Source organism: Rattus norvegicus, chromosome 15 (assembly GCF_036323735.1).
Source record: "Rattus norvegicus strain BN/NHsdMcwi chromosome 15, GRCr8, whole genome shotgun sequence".
NCBI lineage: Eukaryota > Metazoa > Chordata > Mammalia > Rodentia > Muridae > Rattus > Rattus norvegicus.
Window position 1 is genome coordinate 57,645,052 of NC_086033.1, and position 26,789 is coordinate 57,671,840.

At 41.1% G+C, this 26,789-nt stretch overlaps 1 protein-coding gene across 1 annotated transcript in view; it reads right to left on the minus strand.

Annotated features, from left to right (window-relative positions):
- The window catches only part of Gtf2f2 (general transcription factor IIF subunit 2), a 121,117-nt gene that overhangs the window by 29,691 nt on the left and 64,637 nt on the right, over nucleotides 1-26,789 (minus strand). The window contains exon 5 of the mRNA NM_031042.3: nucleotides 25,626-25,707. Within this exon, the coding sequence (NP_112304.2) occupies nucleotides 25,626-25,707 (82 nt within the window). The remainder of the gene's footprint in view (nucleotides 1-25,625; nucleotides 25,708-26,789) is intronic.

Here is a 26,789-nt window from a genome sequence, read left to right on the forward strand (position 1 = left end):
TTTTTTCGGAGCTGGGGACCCAACCCAGGGCCTTGCGCTAGATAGGCAAGCGCTCTACCACTGAGCTAAATCCCCAGCCCTTAAATATAATCACATTTTAAAAATCATTTGGAAGACACATTTAAGAGAAACTGGAGTATAAGTGAGTTGGGGCATAAAGAGTGAGAGTAGCAGCAGAAAGATAACCGAGCTCCGATTCCTGGCTTGAGTATCTACAAACCTAAGAAGAACTAGCAGACCATGTTACTGTAAAACCATTCTGGAAGAGTCACTGTATCCTACTAGAAACTGTGAAATCTTCCAAATTCTAACCCTGAGAAACCACTGTAGTTGAAAGTTCAGAAAATTAAACTGAAGAATTAAAACATGTGCGTTCTTAGAATAGAAAATGAGCACCTAATGTCAGGACAATATTCAAGCACAACTATCTCCATGCAGTCTTGGCTATATATAATTAGTTAAACTAGGAGTCTTTCTAAGATTAATGAGCTCCTATGTTTCTTGCCATAAAAGCTCTCAAGGACTACATTACCTAAACACCAACACAATGTTGAGGGAAATCAACAGGCAGACAGTAAAGAGTTCTTAGTCCATGCTAGAAACTGTGTTGAGTTTACCCACATGCCACTGTGTCGCTTTTTCTCATAGTATGTAAAACTAGAGCTATAACTCGGATTATCCCACTATATAAGGGATGAGACAGAGAAGAAACTATTTAAACCCCACAGAACTTAGCCAAAAAGAAACAGCAAATGACAGGTTTCATTTAGCCTGGACTGGTCTTGAGCTTGTGAGAAGCTGATGATGACCTTCATCCTCTTGCTTTCACAGGCGTGCACTGTCATGACCAGTTTATACCGTGTAGCAGATCTAACGGGGTCTCTCTAGTCCAGCAATTTCTTTATGATAGTCATTGGCCTGTCTATAACTAATCCAGGTCTATGCAAACACACAATAGGAAACAGTCTTTTATATAGCCCCTCCCTCCTCCACCACCGTAAACAAACATATAAAATGGAAACAGAGTCATGAAAGTGTAGTTTAAGTAGTAGCTATGTAAGCTAGGCACTACAGGCACGACAGCACAAAGCCTTTAATCCCAGCAATTGAGACAGAGGTGGCCAGACCTCTTTGGGTCCAACTAGGGGGATTGGGGATTTAGCTCATCGGTAGAGCACTTGCCTAGCAAGCGCAAGGCCCTGGGTTCGGTCCCCAGCTCCGAAAAAAAAAAAGAACTCCTCGAGGGTCCAACTAGGGCTGTATAGTGAGATCCAAAAATAGTATAGGAAGTATGTAAGAAAGGAGGTAAACAGATTCAAAGAGGCTGATCTAACAGAAAGGTGACAAACGAAGAGAGAAAGCATCGGTGTGATGAGAACTGCCTTCTGTTTTCATCTGTATTATATTAAAAAAAAAAAAAAAAAACCCAACCCTGAAGGCTTAGGGGCTGAAGGGATGGCTCAGTGGTTAAGAGCACTTGATGCTCTTGCAGGACCTGGGTTCATTCTGAGCACCCGAATGGTAGCTCAGAAAGATCTGTTAACTCTATTTCCAGAGGATATGATGCCCTCTTCTAACCTCCCTGGGCACCAGACATACATAGATGCATATAGGCAAAATACTCACACACATAAAACAAAACAAAAACCCAAGGCTTTTTGTGTGTAGTAGTATACACCTCAGAGGACTAAGAGTTCCAGGCTTGCCTGGATTACATAGTGAGTGTGAGGACTGTCTGGGCTATAGAGTGAGACTTTGTCTCAACACTAACAACAACAACTACCCTACCCCCACTCACCACAACAAAGACGCTGACGTCTGAATTTGAAGTTTTTAAGGCTAAGTACTTGTGGTTATTAAGCAGTCTCAATTGTAACCCTCAATGTCTTTGATTCCTAAAAATATTGAGGCTAGAGGTCAAATAAAGTGTTTACAGTGAGGAAGGTACTGTTTCTTAGGTAGCTACTTTGAGATATATATATATTACCGCAAGTCTGAATCATTTTTCTAAATTAAAATTTCTACAACCCTGTGACTATGTGATGGGTACCAACACAATATAGCAGTGGGATCAAACAACTTCTCTTCAGTAAATTAAAAAGCACCAGCTACAAAATTCCACCTACCTGTGAGTGGGAATCAGAATTATTGGCTGTGCATCATGTCAAACTGCAGGAAGCTACCCAGGTGTACACTAACCAAGACACTGTTGCCATGGTGACTAAGCAAATATAGCAAGCGGCTAACTCATTAGTGACTCCATGAAAATATAAAGGCTGGAAAAGGTGGGGATTATCTGGCAGTATATAGCCACTAATGGGGGCTGAGATTCAAAATTAATTTCTTTAAAGAAAATGTAAATTTTAGCATGTCATTTCAAACATTTTTGAGATTTTTGTGCTAACTAAAGCCTAATCAAGTCAGGGAGAAAAAAATTAGAGACGGTAGCTGAGCTTTCAAGGGAGAAGCTCATTTAGGGCCAGCTGTTGAGGCACGGATACTGGTATTACAGAGGAAGCCAAGACTGCCAAAAGGACTGCAAACAGGCAAAGGCCCCACAGCCCGTCCTGTGGCTAGAGCTTTAGCCATATGGTCCCAGCTCTCTCCATCAAGGCCAGGCACAGAAGGCTAAAAGGAGACTCCGTACACTTTTTTAAAAATTAGAAGTAAACTTGAATAATAAAAGCTGGAGATAAACACCAGAGAAACAGTTTCAAAAGACAAATGCTGGTTTCGGACTTGACCTGAAGCAGTTCGATTAATTACTGCTCAACAAACTTCCATGCTGTAAACTAAGAAAACCCAAGCCCCTTTGTCTTTTTATGATTTTATATTGCCATTCTTCACGGACCCCTTACAGGCAACAAAGCTTCTATTTCATTCATGCTACATTATGGTCCTTTGATGATATAACACCATAAATACAAAGTACCAGTTCAAAGTGAAGTGCCGCCTTCATTACATACTGCTAAGAACAGTGACAGCACTCCATGCCAGACAAACACACCATGGATACTTGCTTTACATTTTCACCACACCACCAGGACTATGAAGACTGGTAGTAAGCAAACCTTTCTGACTTCACAAATAGAATACAGTGTTATTCTTGGCTTTGTCTCAGCTTTTATAAGCTTATGAAAGTTTGTTTATTTAGTTCTTTGATTTATTATCCTTCTCCATTTCCTTTATTGGATCTTCTAAACCCTATTTCTTCTTATCCCAGATGCTACACACTCTACCCCCATGAGAAATTCTCTCAACTTCCCACCTTTCGCCTCTCCAGAACAGAACTCATCAATGATCCATGTTGCCCAATACATACAAACTGAAGTTTCCTTTCTACCGCACTCAAGGACTCGAACCACACTGGATTCTATTAATAGTCTGAGACTTCTCTTAAATATGCATTTATGTTTCTTCTTCCCAGTCATGTTCTTCTGACAAAAGCCTGTCTTACTGTTCTATTGCTGTGAAGAGACATCATGACCAAGGTAACTCTTACAAAGGAAAATATTTAATTGGGGCTGGCTTACGAGTAAGTTTCAAAGATTTAGTCCATTACTGTCAGGATGGGAAGCAAGGTAGAGAATGGGGATGGTGCTGGAGAGGGCTGGGAGTTCTACATTTTGAGTTGCAGGCACACTTTCTCCACAGCCACTCCAACAAGGCCACCTCTCCTAATCATGCCAATCCCTATGAACCCATGGAGCCATTTTCTTTCAAACCACCACAGCCCCTATTTCTAAACTAACTCCACACACCTACCTGTCTCTCAACAAACTCAGAGATAAGTCCAGAAAGTCAAACAAGAACATGTAGGAGAGCTTCATTAGGAACAGAACAAAAACATGGAGAAGGTGGAATGACTGCCTGGAGGGCTAAGAAAAGGCTTGTTTTAGAAAGATGTCCCCAGTAGGCATTTACTATGCTAAGGGGAGAGGGAGAACAGAGACACAGGAGAAGGAGGCCAATTCCATGAAGGTGAGGAAATCTCACAAGTTTTAAGAGAGAGTAAAAGAAAATAAGAAAAAAAGAGATCAAGAGTAGGAGAAAGAAGAAAGTAGAACAGAGAACAGACAAGAGGATGGAATTGTGACTGAAGAAGTCCTGAATGGCAAACTAAGCTATAGGTAGGCAACTGTTAAAACTGGAGGGTCTGTAGCAAAGGGTTCATTTGAAAATGAAGGTTATGGTCAGCAAGTGGAGAGAAAGAGCTAGAACAAGAAAAAAACAAGAAAAAGTCTGAAGAGCAGGCTTAGGGAAGAATAGGATGTGGGTGCAGTGAACAGACATGTGGCAGTAATTTTGAAACCTGGGGCCTCAGCACCTGACATGGTCAGGCAGAACTACTGTAGGAGTCAACAAAAAAGTCCTGGACAGGGGGCTGGAGAGGTGGCTCAGTGGTTAAGAGCACTGGCTGCTCTTCAAGAGGTCCTGAGTTCGATTCCCAGCAACCACATGGTGGCTCACAGCCATCTGTAATGGGATCTGATGCCCTCTTCTGGTGTGTCTGACAATAGCAACAGAGTGCTCACATACACACAACAAATAAGTTGTCTTTGGGAAGAAGCATGTAATGGGCTAATGCCATTCTTTCTTTTTTAAAAATATTTATTCCTATGCATATGAGTACACTGTAGCTGTCTTCAGACACACCAAAAGAGAGCATTGGATCCCACTGTAGAGGGTTGTGAGCCACCATGTGGTTTCTGGGGACTGAACTCGGGACCTCTGGAGGAGCAGGCAGTGCTCTTAACCGCTGAGACATCTCTCCAGCCCGGCTGACCATTCTTTTATTTTTTTGGATGTAACAGCAAGAGGTAGCTTTTATTAACGAGATCTCAGGCCGACACTGAGGTCTCGGGCCGACACGACTCGCATCTCACGCAGGAGATAGAGGAGTCGATGACGAAGCTCAAAAGTCAGGGGTTTATATAGGGAAGGCTAGGGGGTTTGGCTCGGTTACACACAATTGGCTAATTTAAACATGGCAGTGAGATTACAGCACAGCAGGAGAGTATGTATTGACTGGAGCTTACAGGATTTTAGAAGCTAGGGGCGTATCAGGGTTTGAAGGACATCTGGTTAAGGTGTGACTCTGAGTAAGCTGGGGGAGGTGCCTTTCTGCCAGATGGTTTGGGTCAGTCCTGATAACTCGGGCTGGTTCCTGCATTCCTTTTCTTTATCTTTACGGTCTGTTAGTCCTAGCGGCAGGGCAGGGCTGCCTGGACTTGCTTTTCAAAGTGTTTAGCCCTGAGTTTTGAGAATTTTGAAACTTACTCTTTTAACTTCATATTTTTAAACCTTAAATCTGTATAATTTTCCTTTCATTCCCCTCTTCTTCTATTAAGTAATTCTAATCTTAGAATTTTGATATCAAGTCTCGTATTTTGTCTCACCAGTTGTCCTAACTGACTGGTACTGTTGTCTCAGAACCATCAACCGCACAGCACCCACTCGATTTTTGTTTTGTTTTGTTTTTTTTTTTTGGAGCTGGAGACCGAACCCAGGGCCTTGCGCTTCCTAGGCAAGCGCTCTACCACTGAGCTAAATCCCCAACCCCGACCTACTTGATTTTTAACAAAAGTAATTAACCTGTTTGTCACGCAGGGTCTAAAAACTAAAACCAAGAAAACTATTAGTAATGGCCCAGCTATATAGCAGAAAGTAGGGTAGTCATCCAGGGAGACCGAGTGAACCAAGACTCAAACCAACCTTGTTGAGTGTCTCTCTCTTTTTGTAGGAAGTCAAACCTATTAACTAGTTTCTTTAACACACATGGACCTATAATCAGAAGCAGAAGCAAAACTAAGAAGGGTCCCATAAGGGAAGATATCAGAGTAGTCATCCAAGGAGATCTACTAAATCACTGGCTGACCATTCTTAAGGCAAAGATTTACTGTTGGTGAAGTAGTTAAAAACTTCTCAGCTGAGCAAAATGATGCGCACCTGCACTCCAAACATTTACAGGGCTACAATTTAATGAATGTGATCATTTTAAGGGATGACCATTGGGTACATGGTCCCTTGTTGAAAAAAAAAATCTGTAGCATATGACTATAGCTTAGCTTCCAGATGAAATCAGGGCACATAGAATAATGCTTTATTCATGTCTGCATATGTTTTAAAAGCATACCTCCCTTGTTAAGAGTTCTTTACACTCTAAGGCCCACCTGCATTAAACTCTTCATGTTGTCTGTGACCATTAAACTTCTGCTGCTGGGTTCTGGAGTCTAAATTTGTCTGAAGACCTGAGTTGATTTACATACTCACACAAAACCTTGAGGAAACCTGTACTATGCAAGCTTTTTTTTTTTTTTCTGGAGCTGGGGACCGAACCCAGGGCCTTGTGCTTGGTAGGCAAGCGCTCTACCACTGAGCTAAATCCCCAATCCCAACTATGCAAGCTTTTAAAAGAGAAATCTTATCTTTCTTATGCTTTGTAGATACTGACAGTGCCCACAAAAGAAGGTGGCTCACGATGCGGCTTGAGGGTTAAAAAATATGCACTGGACTGACTATAAAATGCTTCAATATGGGGAAGGTAGTGTCTGCAATAATGGAGCGTCTGCCTATACCATGAAGGGGGCACAGAGTTTGAGCACCAATATCTAAGACAAAATAGAAACAGACTTTGAAGCTGCCTACTTTGGCCTTGATAGAAATTTTAATGATCAACAGAGAAATCGACTCTGGAAATCAGCAGCTTAATATTAAGAGCTCTTTTCCTTGCATGGTTGAGTTTCCCAGCCAAGCACTTGGAAAGATGTCAGGAAATTGAATTAGCAATACTTTATTATACAATGGAGTTTCAGAAAGATGGACAAGCATATTCCCACAAAGACCAAGTTACTCTAATGGAGGGTCTTACGCCGAGATAACCTACTTTCGCTTTGTGACTTACTAGATTTCATGAATGACATGTGCCTTCACCAGAACCATCTCAGAAACCAAAACAGATGTTACAAGGCCAAGCAGGGCAGCTCTGAGCACTCAACTCAGAATCCATGCGGTCCTTTTGAATACACTCTGGATTCCTAGCTCAGGAATTAAAAACAGTCAACCAGAAAGAGGAGAGGGCTGTAACGGGCACCATCAACATGACAAAATGGGAGCTCTGAGAGAAAACAGAACACAAGGAAAACAATCTGTGAACTGTAATACTCAGGAAAAGATCATATCCTGTTCTTGACCTCACCTGAAAGTAGTTCAAACCCCGGTGCTCATAAGATGTGCGCTAGGCTTGGTTCTCAGTGCAGCTGTGGGCCCAGGTGTAATTTGTAACACTGTTTACAAAGCCCTGCTAATAACTTAAGAATTACACCGGTGACTGTTCTGGAGACTTTAATAGCTAACAGCCAGCAGGAGAACTGCCACAAATGAGGAAAGCATGGGCTATGTAGTTTCAGGCCAACTAGGTCTACAATATGAGACCTCAAATATTCACAAAAGAATTTTAATTACCCTTGTTTGTGTTTTTCTTGCCAGTTCTTTGAACTTATTTAATTGTACTTCATAATGGGCAAATACCTTCAATCTTCTAACGTTACAAGTCCATTATGATGAACTTTTAACATGATTACCAGTAATTATTTTATATATCTGAATGATGATGCTATGCTGTCATTTATTCACATTTACAGTGCACATGGTTTACAGGCCATGCATTTCACCCCAAAGGATAACATTATGAAAAAAACAAACATCTAAAGCTTTATATTTAAAAAGAGGCTATAAACCAGGGCTGGAGAGATGGCTCAGCGGTTAAGAGCACTGACTGCTCTTTCAGAGGTCCTGAGTTCAATCCCAGCAACTACATGGTGGCTCACAACCATCTGTAATGGGGCCCAAGGTCTTCTTCTGGTGTACATGAAGATAGCTAAAATGTGTTCATTGTATATATTAAATGAATAAATAAATAAATAATAAATATCAGCTATACCAAAGTGCGCTAATAACAGAAACAGAAGAGCCACGAGTAATTAATGTGCAACAGGAAAATGCCATATGGCATTCAACATGATTATGTAAGAACTGAAAATTCTAGCAACAGCACTTGTCCATGCCACACCCACTTTGTCTAAAACTGATGTGTGTAGTGGATAGAAGAAAACAGACTCACAAATTCAAGTATTTCTTGCTCACACTAGCCTCCTGAGGGGTCTGTGTCTAGTAAGTTTGCTCTAGACACCTGCATCATTCTGGACTATGAAACGAAGCGTAAAGGCTGATGGTGTAGTTGTAGTTCAATGAAGTAGACAGACAATATCTACAGTGAGCAGAGATGAGTATCTTACTCTCCTCCTTTCATTCCTGACTGTTGCTACATGATTTATGTTCAAGTTTACTTAAAGGGTTATTACACAAACTTGTGAAGCTTGGCTATGAAACCATTGGTTTTATTTATAATACTGGCACTAACAAGGGAATTCTACTCCGTATTATTAGCAGTATAAAATAGACTCTTGGGGAGGAATTCCGCTCTGTATAGTATTAACTTTAACTTCAACAAGTACAGACATCTTTAGTTTCTTGTAAAATGATACTAGTTTTCCATTACTATGAGAAATAGATGACACATCCACTTACAAGGAGAAAAGAACTGAGTCATAATCCTAGAAGTTTTAGTTCATGATCAGCTGGAACCTCAACTGGGGAGTGAGTGAAGGGCAGGACCACTCACTGTATGGCTGCAAGGTGAAGAAGGGAGGCAGGACAGTAGGTGCCACATCATCTCCTTGGAGGTCACATCTTCCTTAGCAAAAGACCTCCTACCTTTTACTAGGCTGCATTTCTTAAATTTCTACTACCTCACAATATACCATTCTGGGGAATCAATCCTTGAACACACGAGCCTTTCGGGGGAACATTTAAGATTACAACAACACAATAGCACGTGTATATTTCATATGACACGCTATACCAAATGTTATTATAAAAATAATTTTTTATTTAGATTGAAAATTTAACTTTGAGGGGGGAGGATGGCTCAGCAGGGTAAAACTGTTAGGATTTAATAAAGAAGAAAGTCTCTATTAATATAATTATCAAATCAAAGAGACTAAGCTGGATATGGTAGCACACTGGTACACATCTATAATCTGAGCAATGAAGTGACTAAGGCAGGAGGAACTGAAGTTTAAGGCCAGGCTGGGACACAGAGAGACCTTTAAAAGACTAAAGATTTTAAATTATAAACGGCTAGATAGACAGCTCACAGTCACAGCTTGCTATACGTCTAGAAGATCCCAGTTCTACAACAGGCAACTCACAACCAGTTGCCAACTTCAGCTTTGAGGGGATCTGACTCTCCTCAAGTACTTGCACACATGTAGTACCCCGCCCCCCCAACACATATCTAATAGAAAAAAAAAATCTTAAGAAAAATCAGTTAAGAGACTGGAAAGATGGTCCAGTGGTTAAGAAAATGCACTGCTCTTCCAGAGGACCAGAGGACCAGAGTTCATGTCCTAGCACTCACCTCAAGTAGTTCATAAATGCAAGCTACTCCAGCTCTGGGGAATAGAACTCCTAGCTTCCACAAGGACTGGCATACATAGGCACATAATACAAATTTACATTTACAAATGTACATTACAAAATACATTTATTCATGTAACAAGCATTTCTTACACAGTCAGGCATAACATCCTTATACTTGGTGAGCACACAAGGAATGCATTCATTATAACCAGCACAGGTAGTTTTAAGTGTTAAGACTAAAACTGAGCGCTATCATGGCGAATGTGGTGCTTTGAATGAGAAGGCCCCCATAAGCTCATAGATTTGAATGCTGAGCCAGCAGGGAGTAGTATTATTTGAGAAGGATTAAGAGAGGTGGCCTTGTTGGAGGAAGGGTGGACTTTGTGGTTTCAAAGTACACAGCGGCCTCCGCAATCTCTTTCCCTCTGTACCGTGCATGGGGTGTTCCTCTCAGCTACTGCTCTACGCCATGCTTCCTTCCCGCCATGCTGACAACGCAACTATAAGCAAGTCCTCTGGTAAATGGTTTTCTTTTATAGGAGCTGCCTTGTTCGTGGTGTCTCTGCAGAGCAAAAGAACAGTGACTGAGACAGCTAGTCACTAGGAAGCTGCACTGGGAGGAAGACTACATTATTTCACCCAAGAGGGTCAGAGATGGCCACATGAACTGAGAACTGCATGATAGGAAGGAGGCTCCCACTTGAAGACCGTTTGTTCACATGTAGAAGCTGGAGGTGAAACTGCCCTTGTTCTGTTTGAAAAACAGAAGGTGGTCTCCTGGGCTGTTGCCAATAAATGAGAGGAAGTTGTAGAAACCTTATGATCTGACCACAGAGTTTTGAAGGTCAGGTCACTATGACGTTGCAAATTCATTAATTAAAAAAAAAAATGCTTACTGCAAGAGTCTTGCTGTATAGTCCAGGTTAGCCTCAGGCTACCTAGTAGCCCAGGCTGATTTTATATACATGGTGCTCTCCAAGTGCTTCTACATAAGAGCCTGCACCTGTTTTGATATACAACTGTCACAATTTTGAGATTGTGAATCTATAAACAAATGCTCACATTATCTTTGTATAACTAGATCTGTAAATTATATAGTTGTTCCTGAATCTATATTCAGAAATAAAGATTGTAGCTTATTTAATGTTACAACAGGATTCTATGTAGGACTGTTAAGAGCAGTGGTTCTCAACCTTCCTAATGCTGTGACCCCTTAACTCAAATGCTGTGCTGATCCTCAACCACAAAATTATTTCATTGCTACTTCCTAACCTTAATTTTGCTACTGTTATGAATCATAATGTAAATATCTGATATAAAACCCAGGAGACTGGTCTCAGGAGGATATACAAATGCTGGAGTTTGCACATATGCATACACTACACACATGCATGTGTGTACACTCACCCCCTATACTGATATATTTTAAACGCATAAAGTATAGGGCACAAAGAGTTAAAAAAGTAGGCACCTAAGGAAGCCTAAAAAGGGCTAGAAAAACAGCTCAGTGGTTAAGTACTGGCTGCTCTTCCAGAGGTACAGAATCCTATTCCCAGCTCCCACACGGCTAAGTCACAATTGTCTCCAACTACAGTTCCAAGGGATCTGATGTCTTCTTCTGGTCTCCAAGGGCACTGCACATATAAGGTATAGACTTACATGGAGGCAAAAACCCATACACATTAAATAATAATCATTCTTAAAAAAAAAAAACAAAATAAAAAAACCCAAAATACTCTTAAGAGCACTTCTTGCTCTTACAGAGAACCTGGATTCAACTGCCAGCACCCATGTTAGCTTACACTCACCCCCAGTGCCAAGAGATCCGATGTTCTTTTCTGGTCCCCACAGGTACCAGACACAAACACTGCACAAACATACATAATACACACATGTAGGCAAAATACTCATTAAAAATAGATATTTAAAAAGATAAAAGTTAGTAACTGAATGAGGAGAGTATGTCAAGGACAAAGCCCTAGAGGAGTCCCAGGAAATTCCTGCACAGTGAAGAACGGAACACCATTACATGCAGTCTAGCCTTCAGCCCGGCACGGACGCTCTACAGCCAGCTTTACCCACAGGCTGACTTTGCGTGGTCCTTCACCTACTCATGATGGTCAGCATGTAAGACCCCTACTGCTTTACTCACGACACACTGCTCCTTCTGCCTAGGATGTCTCTCAAGTCCCCACAGCAATTCAATGTCCAGACTCCTCCCTGACTTTACTATATCAATGGATTTATAAACTCTACAATTTACTGCTTATGCCTACCTCTTACATAGCATAAAATAGGGTACTAAATCAGTTTAATCTATTTTCCAAAAGTGGTATCTCTGGTTGTTTCCAATGTTTCTGACTTAGTATGCTTAGATACTTAACGAATACCTGCTGACCAATGAGTAATCAACTGTGGTCAGGAGCTATAATGCCTGGGGAAGTAAGAGAAGTAGTAAGTCAGTGTGACCAGAAATGACTCTCAGTGTCCAAAGTTCTGGGAAGCCTGGGAGACTATGGATTAAGCAAAAGCCTCACAACTTTTATTCAGCAAATAATTAGCTGCCAGGCAGGTTTCTAATGACTATCTTTACTAAGAATGCATCCATGAAATCATCAAAATGACACAAATACTATCATTGAAATTACTAGAGAATTCCAGATTTGATATATACAGAAAGCAGAATAATCACATAGATAGAATACTCTGCCGTTCCACCTCTCTCCTGCAGCTCTAAATTCAACAATAATTTGAAACCTCATTTAAAGTTGCAGGATCAGAAACTAGGTAAAGGGCTGGAGAGATGGCTCAGGGGTTAAGAGCAGTGACTGCTCTTCCAGAGGACCTGAGTTCAAATCCCAGCAACCACATGGTGGCTCACAACCATCTGTAATGGGATCTGATGCCCTCTTCTGGTGTGTCTGAAGACAGCTACAGTGTACTCACATACATAAAATAAATAAATCTTTAAAAAAAAAAACTAGGTAAAAATTCCAAGTAGAAATAATAATATATCTTATATTACTGTATTTACTTGGTAATCCAACACTCATGGTACTAATAATATTGGTTTTACATTCTAGGAACTTCAGAGCAAGAGCCATCTAAGAAAGAAAGGTGTATGCAAGTTTCTTTTTTCCTAACAGGTTAGACAGTATTTTGAAACCACTAGCCCTGGAAGACGTAACCTGTTTATAGTTTCCCGGATACCATTTGGTACTGGTTTAAATTCCAGCTTTTCCATTTACAAATTGTGAGACTAAGAAAACCATTTAACTTTTCTGCAACTCAATCTTCTCAGGTGGGAAAGTGGAAATAAGGTTTTCTAAGAGGTAACTGAAAAGAACTAACGCAGGTGGCACAAAGCTATTTAAGAGTCATCTGCCATGCATGCTGACCTGGAAGTCATTTTCACTCATCAGTCATTTTTTTTTTTAAAGATCTATTTATTATATATATATACACTGTCACTGTCCTCCGACACACCAGAAGAGGGCATCGAATCTCATTACAGATGGTTGTGAGCCACCATGTGGTTGCTGGGATTTGAACTCATGACCTCTGGAAGAGCAGTCAGTGCTCTTAACCACTGAGCCATCTCTCCAGCCCTCATCAGTCATTTTTTAAAAACAATATTTTTCTCTATTTATAACCAAATGACTGCTTTTAAAGTTTTCTTTGCAATATCTTATGACAACTACATTAGAGTCTGGAGGCAAGATGCAGACAATAATGTCTGAGTGTCACAGCTTCTACTTTGGGGACAAGAAAGTACAAAGACTAAGCTCTGATCATCTCAAAGTATGAGTTAAGTTCACCCCACTAGTATGTTAAAGACATGACTGATAGCATTTAGTGGTCACAGACACTAAGTAGCTTAACTCAACATACTGAGTAAGATCCTCACTCAGTAACAAAGGATCACATGACATCTTTTCTTAGCATGAAAGGTATCAAGGAATCATAGTCCAAAGAATGAAAGTCCAACAAGGACCAGGAGAAGCACACTAGACTTTATGTAATTCATGAAGAAAGCAGGACACATAGTTAGGTCTGTAACACTGGGAGTGAAGTTCCTTCTCAACTCTTGCCCATTTTGCAGTGGACAGTGGTACCACAAGTAAGTCAAATTCACAAGCCGGACAACAATGATTCACATTAACTACTGATATCACTTCCTGGCTTACCACACCTGTCAATTACCACAATTCTCCAACATAAAAGTAAAAGCATTTAGGGGATAAGCTCCTTTTTCCTGGTTTGTAACGACTCCAGATGGACTAGTCAGAAACAGTCTTGGTTCTGCCTAAGGGAATGTGGTCACCTACTCCGGCTACCTTCACCAGCCAGCCACCTTGAAGACTTTAGAAACAGATTCCCAACAAGTGCATCGGGACCAGCAATGCTCATCAGGCCCAGAGGCAGAGACGGTTATTCTGGTGATAAATGTTCCAGCAAACTAAAAGCAATTTGGTTTTGTCTGTGGCCAATCTACAAATGGTGTAATTCCAGTGACTTCTCTTCCTACCATGTAAAACTGCCCACTCAAAACCTTAAGTAAGGATTTCACACTCAGTAATGGGAGGTTTAAAATCAAGTGCTCAGTTTGACTGAATTTGTTCAGAATTGACAGAATAAAAAGATCAGAATGAGATTAAAAAAAAAAAAAGTCGGTCAGCATCTAAATATAGACACAGCTAAGGACAGTGAAGGAGACGGTGACAATAAAGGTGATCTTTAGTATCAGTTTGGCCTCAGGTTGGCCTTGTTGACTTTTAGCTATGAGTGAACAAAGACAGACTTATACTGAGGTAATTTTTAATTCTGCAAAGCTATGAGGCTCTGGGAAAACACTACCATATGCCAATGTTGCTGGTCAGGATTTAACTCTTTCATCCATAAACAGATAAAAACATACTACGCTGTATGTTTTTCAGTCAATGCAGAACTATAAACCATTCATTTTCAAATACAGACCTTTGCTACTGTACGCTGGATGACTAAGATACAGTCCCAGAACTAAAGGAGCTCACAATAGGGGAGGGGGGGACAGTAATACATTAAAATGAACAGCAGTGTCTTAGGGGACATTCAGCACGAATTGGGGGGTGGTTCTTGCTCTGTGTGGGCAGCTTTCACATCTGTGCTGCATGGGAAGGAGTAGAGGCTGGCAAGCAGAAAGCAGAGGAAGACCCTGGAGAACAGGTCAGGAAAGCACATGGGGCACTTGGGGCACCCAGTGACTGGTCTTGACCCAGGGCACACTTGAACCAGAATGGCAGCAGGAAAGGGCCAGAACACAGAGGCACTTTGTTTTCTGGCCTTACAATTTTTTGATTTAATAAGACATACTCCCACACTAAACAACAACAAATCCCACATATCTGGGTCCCACAAGAGAGGAAGCACACTGGGTACAAGAACAAGAACAAGCTGAGCATGGGAGCTTGAAAGGTCAGAGATGCTCATGGTGAAACAGCACTTACACATTCTAAGACACTGGATGACCCAGTATTTTACTTAAGTAAAACCTCAGTCTATTGTCTATGTTAGTGATTTTATTTTTTAATATATTTTCCCAATAGTTTACCTTTACTTGGAAATTGTTATCTCACCAAACAAACAAACAAACAACAACAACAACAACAACAACAACCCGAAAGCAATCAGCTTCCTAGGGCAGGTTACAGAGTGGACTGGTGGGAAGTGCTATGATCTATTCTCTGCTATGTGAAGGAGCACTTGTTGCCATCATGGCTCTCTAAGTATCTCCCTTGCCCTAAGCAGCATGTTCTAAGAGGACCGATCTGTTTCAGTCCTTTCCAGGGTAGGGTGGGTAAGACAGTGTCTATATAGCTCTGGATGTCCTTGAACTCACCATGTAGTCAGGCTGTCCTGGAACAGAGACCCGCTGCTTCTGCCAATCATGTTTGGATTAAATTGTGTGCCACCACACCTGGCTATTTTAGTGCTTTACAGGGGGTAAATGATGTAATTATATTATAATCTCAAAAAATTAGAATAGAAAAAGCTTCTTTATACCATTCTTCACTTGTAACTAGACAAAAAGTTCATACTGCAAAATTCAAGATGTCTTTATTTTTAATAGCTGAATAGTATTTTATTGTGTAGGTATACATTTCTTTTTTAAAATGATTTTACTTATTTATATGACAAATGTTGCCCCCACATCCCTGCACCATATTTTCTGTATCTACTGTTCAGCTGAGGGACATCTAGGTTGTTTCCAACTCTAGCTATGATGAATAAGGCTGCTATGGACACAGTTGAGCATGTGTCTTTGTGGGATGATGGAGCATCTTTTGGGTAAATGTTCAGAAGTGGTATAGCGGGGTCTTGAGGTAAAACTATTCCCAGACAGGAGAGGAGTCTAGCCTGGCTATTTTCAGAGAGGCTCCAACCAGCAGCTGACTCGGACAGCAGACACCCATAGCCAAAGTGGAAGGAGCTTGGAGGCAATCATGGAAGAACAGGAGGAAAGACTGCAGCCTCTGAGGGGATGGGAACTACACAGGAAGACCAACAGAGTCAACTAACCTGGGCCCTTGGGGATCTGAGAGATGGAACGATCAACCAAAGAACATACAAGGGCTGGACCTAGGCCTCCTCACTCATATGTAGCAGACGTGCAGCTTGCTCTTCATGTGGGTTCTGAGCAACTGGAATAGGGGCTGTTCTAAAAGCTACTGCCTGCATGTGGGAATGTGTTCTTCTAGCTGGGGTTCCTTGTCTGGCCTCAGTGGGAGAGAATGTGCCTAGCTTCACAGACTTGATGTACCGGGGTTGGGGATACCCAGGGGGCTTCTCCACCTGCTCAGAAGAGAAAGGGAAAAGGATAGGGAGTGAGTGTGTAGGAGGGGGTAACTAGGAGGGTGGCAGTGGGCGGGACTTAAAGTGAATAAGTAAAAAAGTAAATAAATAAAATCAAAAGCATCCTTCTGCATCCCTCATCATGAATTAACTGGACAGGGTCAGGGATACTTTCAGAGCTGGGACAGCTATTCTTGCATGGTTAAGGGCCACAAGATTAACAGCAACATTTGCAATTGTAGAGTATGTGCAGCGAGAAAAATGCCACTGTCCCATTTTACAGATGGAAAAAAAAAAACCAAGGAAACAGGGTACATGTGCTGCTAAGATCAGTAAGTAGGTAGGGAGTTGGTCTGACTCCAGAGCTCAATCTCTTAACTACTTGCCCTAATTATCGAGACATCAAAAAGTCCATATTTATTTTATATGTATGGGTATTTTGCCTGTGTGTATGCGTGTGCTTTATGTGCATATCAGGTGACTGCAGAGACCAGAGGAGTGTGTTGGATCCCATGGCACTGGAGCTAGGAATCAAACCTGGCACCTCTGGAACTATTTCTACAGTCCCAGAACTACATTCTAATGGAAACCTCAGTCATAGCTAGAATTAAATGGTCTGTCCTCAAGGGAAGTATTCAAGATTAGGACTATTTCAGTGGAGCGAATGCTCCCTGTCTCCAACATGCTGTCTGGAAGACCAGGCTTACCTTGGATCTTCTGACCACCTCCTAGCATGCACTCCACTCCTTCCCAGAGCAGCTCACTTTGGACAGGATTGAGCCTACAGCCTACACAATAGGTGAGTTCTAACCACTTCGCACAATCCCATCTTCCTTGACTCATTTGCTGGTTAAGACATAAACTCAGAATTTATGCTGGCCCACTGAAGAAAGTGAAGAGTTTTATTTTAAAATTGAAGATATCATTTAGGGGTTAGGAAAGTGGCTCTGTGGCTAAAACGCTTACTGGGCAACATGAGGACCAGAGCTGGAACCCCTAGAACCCAAGTAAACACTAGGCAGATGTGCTGATGGCCTGTAATTCTAGCACTCAGAAAGCTGAAATAGGGGATTCCCAGAGCAAGCTGGCTGGCTAGCTAGAGAACTAGTGAACTGGTGACCTGTGGATTTGATAATAGACCCTATAGCTCAATAAATAAAATGAAGGATGTTTATGGGGTCTATTTTAGACCTCCATAGCCATGCATATGATCATACATGCACCTGGTATGTACGTATCATAATGTCAGTTCAACTCCAACGTGTCCCAAACCAACAAACAGGCAGGAACCAAATGGCAGCTTTCTTACTATCAGAAGAAACGATCCAAGAAAGCTCTCAATCTGGAGAAAGACTTGTGTGCTAAGATTAGAATCAGAGCTGGAATGCTGTTAGTACTCTGGAATCTCCAAATGAAGGCAAAGCGGAAGTCCACCCTAACACTGTACTTGTTACCCCAGTCAATGTACTTATTTGAGGTGAGCTTGGACTGCAGAGCAGGATAGTTTCAAAAACAAAGGAGACCTGGGAAGTAAAGCTCAGTGGGTAAAGTTCTTGCCTTGTATTAGAAAGACCTAGGTTCAATCTCTAGTGCACATGAATCTAGATGTGTGGTACACACCTATAGTGTTAGTATTTAGGAGACAGAGACAGGAGGGTCAGAATATCAAGGCAAGCATGGGCTACATGAGACTCATCTTTAAGAAATCCAAACAAAAGCAATCATAAATCAAATCAAAAGTATATAAATATTTTAAGATTTATTATGTGTATGCCCGAGTGTATAATACATATAGGCAGCCATGTAGGCCAAAAGAGGATATTGAATCCTCTAGAACTGGAGTTACATAGGATTTTCAGCTACCTGATGTGGGTGCCTGGAACCAGGGTCCTCTGTAAGCAGCACCTTCTCTTAACCAGCTCTCAAACCAAGGTATCTTGCTTTGAGAGCCAAGGGTATGACTCAGTAGGTAAAGTGCCTACTAAGTGCCTACTAAGAAGCCTGACGGCCTGAGTTCAATTCCTGGGACCACAGTGTAAGGAGAGAACTCACTCTTGCACATTGTTCTATGACCTCTACACATGTGGAAACAACTGCATGTGCTCACTTGCACACATACACAACCTCACACATGGTACAATACAAATTTAGTAAATAGATTTGTAAATAAAAATGTACAAATGTATTGTTTTGAATGAGAAATTATATGACAAACTTATTTTAAATGCACCTTTCACATATGACCATCATTATAATAACTAAAATCAAAGCATATATAAATATTTAAAAATATAAATATATATTTATATAAAAATATATAAAATATTAACATTTAAAAATGTGTATGCCTGAGGGTTTATACATATAGGTATTTATGCAGGCCAAAAGAAGGCATCAGATCCTCTAGAATTGAAGTTTCTTGCAGCAAGACAGTCAAAGATTTCTTTTTTTTTTAAAAAGAGAATTATTTCTTTATTTTACGTTTATGAGTACACCGTCGCTGTCTTCAGACACACCAGAAGAGGGCATCAGCTCTCATTACAGATGGTTGTGAGCCAGCATATGGTTGCTGGGAATTGAACTCAGGACCTCTGGAAGAGCAGTCCACACTCTTAACCACTGAGCCATCTCTCCAGACCCAAAGATCTCTTTAACCACAGAAGTGGTAACAGGAATGAGGGTGGGTAAGACATGGGAACTTCTCCCATGAATGACTATAAAACACAACTTACTTCCCTACTATCTAGGATAGTAACTCAAAAGGAAGCTCCTCCCAGAAAATGGGTTTTCTTCTTTTTGTCTTCTGAAAAAAACCCACACACATCCACAGAATTAAAAATATACTTTAAAAAAATCTGTTCTCGGGGTTGGGGATTTAGCTCAGTGGTAGAGTGCTTGCCTACCAAGCACAAGGCCCTGGGTTCGGTCCCCAGCTCTGAAAAAAAGAAAAGAAAAAAAAAAAAATCTGTTCTCTTTTTCAGCCATGTGGGTCTGCGGCAAGCACCTCTACCTACTAAGACTTTCTGTCAGCCTCGGAAGAAAAAACTTTTGTGGCAAGTACTTTTAGATGAGTTACTAGCAAAAGCATCTAAAAGGCCTCAAAGCACATACTGCAAGGATGTTCCCGTAAGAAGATAACTAGGACAGCAGGTGTCCCTGCAACTGACAGAGTGAAACATGAACTACAAATATATGTTGATCATACAAACACACATGCCCATGTTTATTAATTGAAGGCAGGCTTCATAAATAAAGACAGTGTTGAGAGTACTTACTTAGCATGTGTGGCCTCGTGTCCATTCCCTAGCACTATAGAGTGCACACACATACACACAGTAAAAAGTGACTAGTTTTCCATTTGAACAAAACACACGGACACCACAGAAACCTTTCTTTCCTTCATGTGAGTCAGTAATTTTAAAAGTATGTGGCACAGATGACTGAGGAATTCAACAGGAGGAAATAAAGTTATACTCTATGAAGCAAAATTAAACCAAAATTAGGTATGTATCACTCTGAATTGATGTTAAATATATTCACCAACCCAAAACAGGTTTTTTCCTAATAAAACTCTGAGATCAACCCAAATTAACACCACAGAGAAAGCACTGAAGTACTACAGGGCCTTGCCTCACCATGTGAAAAGCTGAGTCTAAGGTTTTAAGACTAAGGTCTATTTTCTATGTTGTCTAGTGGCCCGGATTCATGCACAAGTCTACTGTGTGATGGGATCAGAAAAAAGGAAACGACAGCAGAATTGTTTCTCTTGGACTGAATTTCATTTACTTAAAGGACTTCTATCTTTAAATAAATGACAAGATCTCATTAACTTAGATTTAATAAACATGTAATTTTCATTTATCATCCAAAATTCAATAACAGAGCTATAATAAAAACTGATTACTAAAATCAAATTCTAAAATACAACTGATTATTCTCAAAGAAGGCTGTTTGTAAATACATTATGTGTATTACACTTTGTAATATACTTTGTTTTTTTTATTTTTATTTTTTTTATTTTTTTTTTGGAGCTGGGAACCGAACCCAGGGCCTTGAGCCTGCTAGGCAAGCGCTCTACCACTGAGCTAAATCCCCAACCCCTGTAATATACTTTGTAATACAGCTGTTCATGTTACTAAGACCATGTAGTATAAATACATTGTGTGTCCTACACTTTGTGATACAGCCACTCATGTTACTAAGACCATATAGCTCAACTGCTATTTACCAAAATATAATACAGTAAAAACTCACTGGCTAAATTTTAAAATTACTGACTCACATGAAGGAAAGAAAGGTTTCTGATAGTCAGCCATGGCTGTGGCACATCCCACTATGTGTGGAGGCAGAAGTACAGACAGAGATGACCTGAGATACACAATGAGATCCTGCCTCAAAAATCCACCGGAATGTGAGTGGTGCTTGGTGTCCGTGTGTTTTGTTCAAATGGAAAACTAGTCACTTTTTACTGTGTGTATGTGTGTGCACTCTATAGTGCTAGGGAATGGACACGAGGCCACACATACTAAGTAAGTACTCTCAACACTGTCTTTATTTATGAAGCCTGCCTTCAATTAATAAACATGGGCATGTGTGTCTGTATGATGCACACACTTTTGCATACATACATACATATTTCATTAACAACAACACCGAGTTAAAGAAATACAGAAGCTGGGTGTCAATGATTCCCCTGTTTCTGTATGTTGTTTTGACAGTTCTTTTCCACTTTGATCCCACTTTGATTCACTTCGCTCTCTGGCTATTTGTCAGTCATACTAGATTTTTCAACAAAACAAGAATAGAAAAGAAAACAGGGAGAGAGGGAAAGAAAGAAGGATAATGCAGTCTCTGTTATCATGATCAGAATGGTACAGAAGGTATCTTCCCTGAGGACAACAGAAAACAAGGCAGACACACCCAAACTATTAAAGAATAAATATGTGGCATATCCAACAGAAGGATGGCAGATCCTAGGTCTGGTGGGGAACAGGACCTGGGAGGAGATTCTGCTGAGGGTGCAGAAGCAAAGACTGCAGGTGGAGAGTGCAGCATGTATGCAACAAGGGCACATGTTGGTAAAGTCTCAGGCATATCTGGACTATGACCCTGAAGTGTGATCTACTCATCTCTATAGAAAGAGAAGTAGCTGAAAATGAAGTCAGAAAGTAAGACTGGAGCCAGATGATCAAAACATGTGAACGTCACTAAGAGACAGCAACCATAAGCGTGCCGAAGAATCCAACCTGAGTGTGGGATATCCTTTTTGCTAAGTCAGCTCTCAATTATTTCTGCTTCAATGTGACCTATGTCTGGAATTCTGCTTTTCCATTTTGTATTCAACAGCAGTAGCACACTTCTATCTCACTGCTACAATGCCAATAAACATACTCTTACCAAAACAGGTGCATGTAGGGTTTTTTTTCCAGGTTCAAACTGTAAACTCTTTGGAGCAAGAACAGTACCTTCTGATTTAAAAACATACTGAGCTTCGCCTCAGTGATCAAAGCTTATACCCAACACTATGTAATTATAAGCAAAGTATCAGAGACACATTTTAATACTTATATTCCTTTGCCATTTTGATAGTTTAGTCACTGGTCCTGCCCTTGCAACACTAAGTATTTCCCGTTTTAAGTCTTTTTGATAAATTAATGTTGATAAACATTAAGATAGACATGGAAATTAGGGAAACCCTGCAGTCCCTCCTCTTTCATCAGTATAACCCTTTCTGGTTGGCATATACGGGATGGAATGAAGCTAATTTGATATAGCACAATGGGACATACACGCAGACCATAAGAGCCATCTCCAGCTACAGAATCTATCATTTTATAACCACACAAGTTTGAGTTCACTTAGTCCCAGACTCTTCCTAAGAATATTCCCCAAACACAGCTTCTCACCTCCTTTCTGAAGCAGCCCCTAAGGCTTTCAGATGCTCTATGTATGGGTTGTTACCTCTTAAGCCTCTCACTTCCTGACCTATTTCTAATCATTAGCCTGTTGTCAGAGTGGTCCAGTTATAATACAGATCTCTTCATATTCTACCAGTTTAAAAAAAATTGCTAGTACCTCCCTAAATGGTGTGTGAAGCTTGTAACTTTCAGGCCTATTTTTCTGCATTTCTCTCACTTCCCAAGCATTCTCTGACTCCTTGCTATGTGCCATGGAAGAAGTAAACAGATACCAAAGCTAACGCCAACAAAGCACCCAAGCCTTTGCTCTTGTGAGAGTCTTACTGAAGCAGGGACAGGCTGGAAGTAAAGCTAGGTAAGCTACAGTTTGAGAGGTGTGAGTCATAGAGTAGAGAATGAGGTGGGGTCAAGGTGGGCCTTAGTGAAAAGGTTTATGGGAGAAGACATTTGAAAAAGGAAAAGGCTGCCTCAAGCTGAAAGCCACAGCCAGCACAGGGGGTCAGGATGACAGCAAGGATAGAGTTTTAGCCTGTGAGATTGGAGTGGCTGATGCAGAGTGAGGGGGAGAGGGAGAAGAGAAAAGGAAGGAGAGAGGGCACACAGAGTATAGGATGACCATGGAGAAAAAAACACAGGGAAAAAAAAAAAAGGAATAGCGTGATCCAGAGTTAAAAGGCCCTGGTACTGCAGTGCAGCTACTGCACTGAGGAGACGGGGGTGGGGGGGTGGGGAGGTGGGGGGGCGAAGCAGGACTCAGATAAGAAAGCATGGCTGCTTCTGTGGCGTATTTAAAAGAAGGCTGGCCTGTAGAAAAAAAGGATTTTGAGGTTTTGAGAAAAATCTACAAGATTTTATGACATTGGCTGTGGGGTGGTGGACCAAGGAGGCGGTGTGGCATTATGGGTGCTAAGAAACTGCCGGGACTCGTTTCTGACACCTGATCTGAGGTGTTTCTGACACACTGGGAATGCAGTGGCTACTCAGGCAGGCATGTATGACATATAATGTGGAGTTCATGACAGAAGGGCCCCTGTCATCTTACACGTCTAGGCTACAGAACCTAGTCTTCCTTGTGTCTTTATGACAGCCCATCTCTCTACTCTTCCCACCCTCATGCTTCTCTACTTAGTGAAAACAATCTCCACCTTCAAAAAAACTGATGTCATCTACTCTGTGAAACACATCATCAGCATTTCCTGAATCACTTTGATTCTTTCCTTTAGTCACTTAAGACTAAAATATGAATATTTGGCCATATAGCATATTTTCAAAGCTACATAATTTCCCATTTTCATTTTGGTAAAAGGCAGATATTCTGCAAACACAGCAGGTGGCCTGTCTGCTCTCATCCTCACATAAGTCCTTTCCAAAGAAATTAAAACCACAAAGAGGTTCCCACAAGTAGCCCAATACTTGATTTTGTACTTTTTCAATATTTGTAGTTATCTGAAGATCATTTTTCAAAAAGGCTCATATTATAGCATAAACTTCAAATAGGCTGCAAACGAAGAATGAAATATCTCTTGACAGTTTTACAAAGCTAATTTTCATTTTGACTGTCATTCTTTTCCTTGCCCCAGGGAGGCATTTAAACTGGGGGAAAGATTAGACAAAAGAACAAAAACCACATCTAGCCTTTTTTTTGTACCCCCCTTTCAGGAAACAGCATCTAATACAATAAAGAAGGGTGTGTGGAGAGATGGCTCAGTGGTTAAGAGCACTGACTGCTCTTCCAGAGGTCCTGAGTTCAATTCCCAGCAACCACATGGTGGCTCACAACCATCTGTAATGGGATCTGATGCCCTCTTCTGGTGTGTCTGAAGACAGTTACAGTGTACTCATATATAATAAATAAATCTTTAAAAAAAGAAAGGAAAGGGGGGAAATTTACAATACAATGTGACCTTAGAGGTGCTGGTTTCAACTACCTGTCTCCCAGGCAGGAACGCTGGACAGCCAGGAGACCACTTATTAGGCAGCACTTTCTCAAGGAGCAGCACTGCATGGCTAAGGAAACTAGCCCCTAAGGAAAGTTGCTTAGCAACAGTGTCTACCCCATGCAGAACTGTTTCTCTGGTGCTGAAAATGCACCTGGCAGATAGTATAGAATGAATGAATGAGTAGAGGGATGGATGGATAAGTAACTCTAATCTCATGGTGCTGACACCTATCAAATACAAATCATGAAACTGGTATTAATTTATTTCAGGATAAAAAATGCTGATTCGCCAGTTGGTGGTAATGCATACCTTTAATCCCAGCACTTGGGAGGCAAAGGCAGTTAGTTGGATCTCTGTGAGTATGAGGCTAGCCTGGTCTACAAAGCATGCTCCAGGACAGAGAGACCTTGTCTCAAAACACTGGGGGTGGGAGGGAGATACTGACTCAGAGTCTTTAAATATTGATTACAAAATGTTAATGGCATATAGAAGTTGGGGGGGCTGAAGCAAAAATCTCATTAACAATACATAACTTTACAAAATTCTCAATAGATGAAAAGCAAAATGATTCTCTGGCAACCATACTTGCTTCTTCAGACAGTAGTCTGTACATATTCATTGTAGGGAAATTACAGCCTTTGAAAATAAAACACTATGAAGACCATTAGACCATTGGTGTCATTAGAAAAACCAAGATTTGTGGTGGGGAAGGTGGCATCATTAGAAAAGCACCTGTCAATTATGCTCTTCAGCACCTACGCGGGGGTGCAGTACTATGCCAGTGCTGAGAGGTGGAGGGGTGTGTGTGTGTGTGTGTGTGTGTGTGTGTGTGTGTGTGTGTGTGTGTGTGTGTGTGTGTGAACAGATCCCTGAAGTGGCAGGCCAGCTGGCCCACTTACAGTAGTAAGCTCCATACCAACTGAGTGCCCTGTCTCCAAACACGGGGTCTCCAAAACCACACAGAACCACCAAAACACAAACTGACAAACAAAAATGACAGGTGGAAGGCACCCAAGGACACCATTCATATGACCTCTGACGTACACACCACACTCAAACAAATGTGCACACACATACATAACTGCAAGCTTACATAAATACAACTAGAAAAAAAAACCCTATTAGCTCTGATTTTAGAATGTAATACAGTAGGTTAAAGGAACTCCAACAGCTGATTCTGAAATTTCTCTAACAAAGATGTTCTTACTACTACCCACTATTTAGCCCTGGATAGCCGGGAACTCACTATGTAGACCAGGCTAGTCTCGCTCACAGAGAACTGCTGGATTAAAAGTGTGTGCCATCATGTTGAACACTTGGTTTGAACCCAAAGTGTTGGCAGCAAACATTTCAAACAGAACCCATGGCTTGTATGAAGCCAATAAAAACCTAACATGTGTCCTAAGACCCATGAAAGATATTGAGCATCAATTTAAAGTTACTAAACACCAACCTCTTTAGTTTCATGTAGTTTTCACTGGCAGCAGGTCGGCATTCCGCTCTCTGAACCACTATTCCTTCCAATGACAGTTTATCTTGAATGGAAAGGGGAAAAATGTATTCAGAGATAATATTCATCATTTCCAAGATGGCATTTTGACACATAACTGAAACATAATTCATATAACTCAAGAAAACAAAAGTAGAGTAGTAAGTTGAGAGCAAAATCTTGTATCAGAATAGAGAAGCCTCATTCTTAGTGAGCTGAAAACTGGGGCCTTTCTGCCTTGTTCCTTGAGCTACACTGCCCCTTTACCCAGACTGAAAAGACCCGGCAGAGCATTCAATCTAATGAAGGACTCCACCTGTAAAACAAGTTACTCCAGAAATAAGAAAAAGTCTAAAGCACTAAATCAACAGTCCATACATAAATGAGCTTCTCGAATATCCTACAGGGGAATCAGCCAGGTGGGAAAATATAACACTGGGCACATATGCATTATGTAGGTAACGGTGAGTATACGGAATCACGTGTGATGAACCTGAGGTTGTTAATGTGGTTATGCTTAATGTGGTTAAGCTGAGGGGCACATGTCTGTAGCAATGGGGAGGGAGATAAGGAGGCTTGGGCTACATAGAAGGACTATTACAAGCAAACAGTGATTCTACTATGAATATCTGTCTAAAAAGATATTTTTTCTTACAGTCATCCTGACTTAACCCAGGAGAAATGGGAGAGGAAAAAGAGGAGAGGAGAGCCTAGACCTGACAAGCCCACTGGCACCGGGCACTGTGGCGGAGTGAAGCTGCCATGTGCGAGGCATGTGAGTGCCTCTCACAGACAGCAGCTGTAGGTCTACAAAAATTCACCTGAGCACTGAGAAGGCACCAAGAAAAAAAATTCTCTGACTAACCAGAAATGCAACTGATTTATCTCTTCAGGGTAACCTACTTCATTCATTCCACTAACTATGAATGACTACCATTCAAAGTCACCACGTGGGCACTGTAGAATCAAAGATGATTAAGATACAGCACTGTCTACAAGTAGCACACGTTTGCTATACGAACAGTGACACGCAGAATAAAACAGACTCGTATGGACCACATCTACACAATCCACTAAAGAATATCTTCCAGTGACCTTCCTAGACCTTTGTCTCCAAAATTTAAGGAG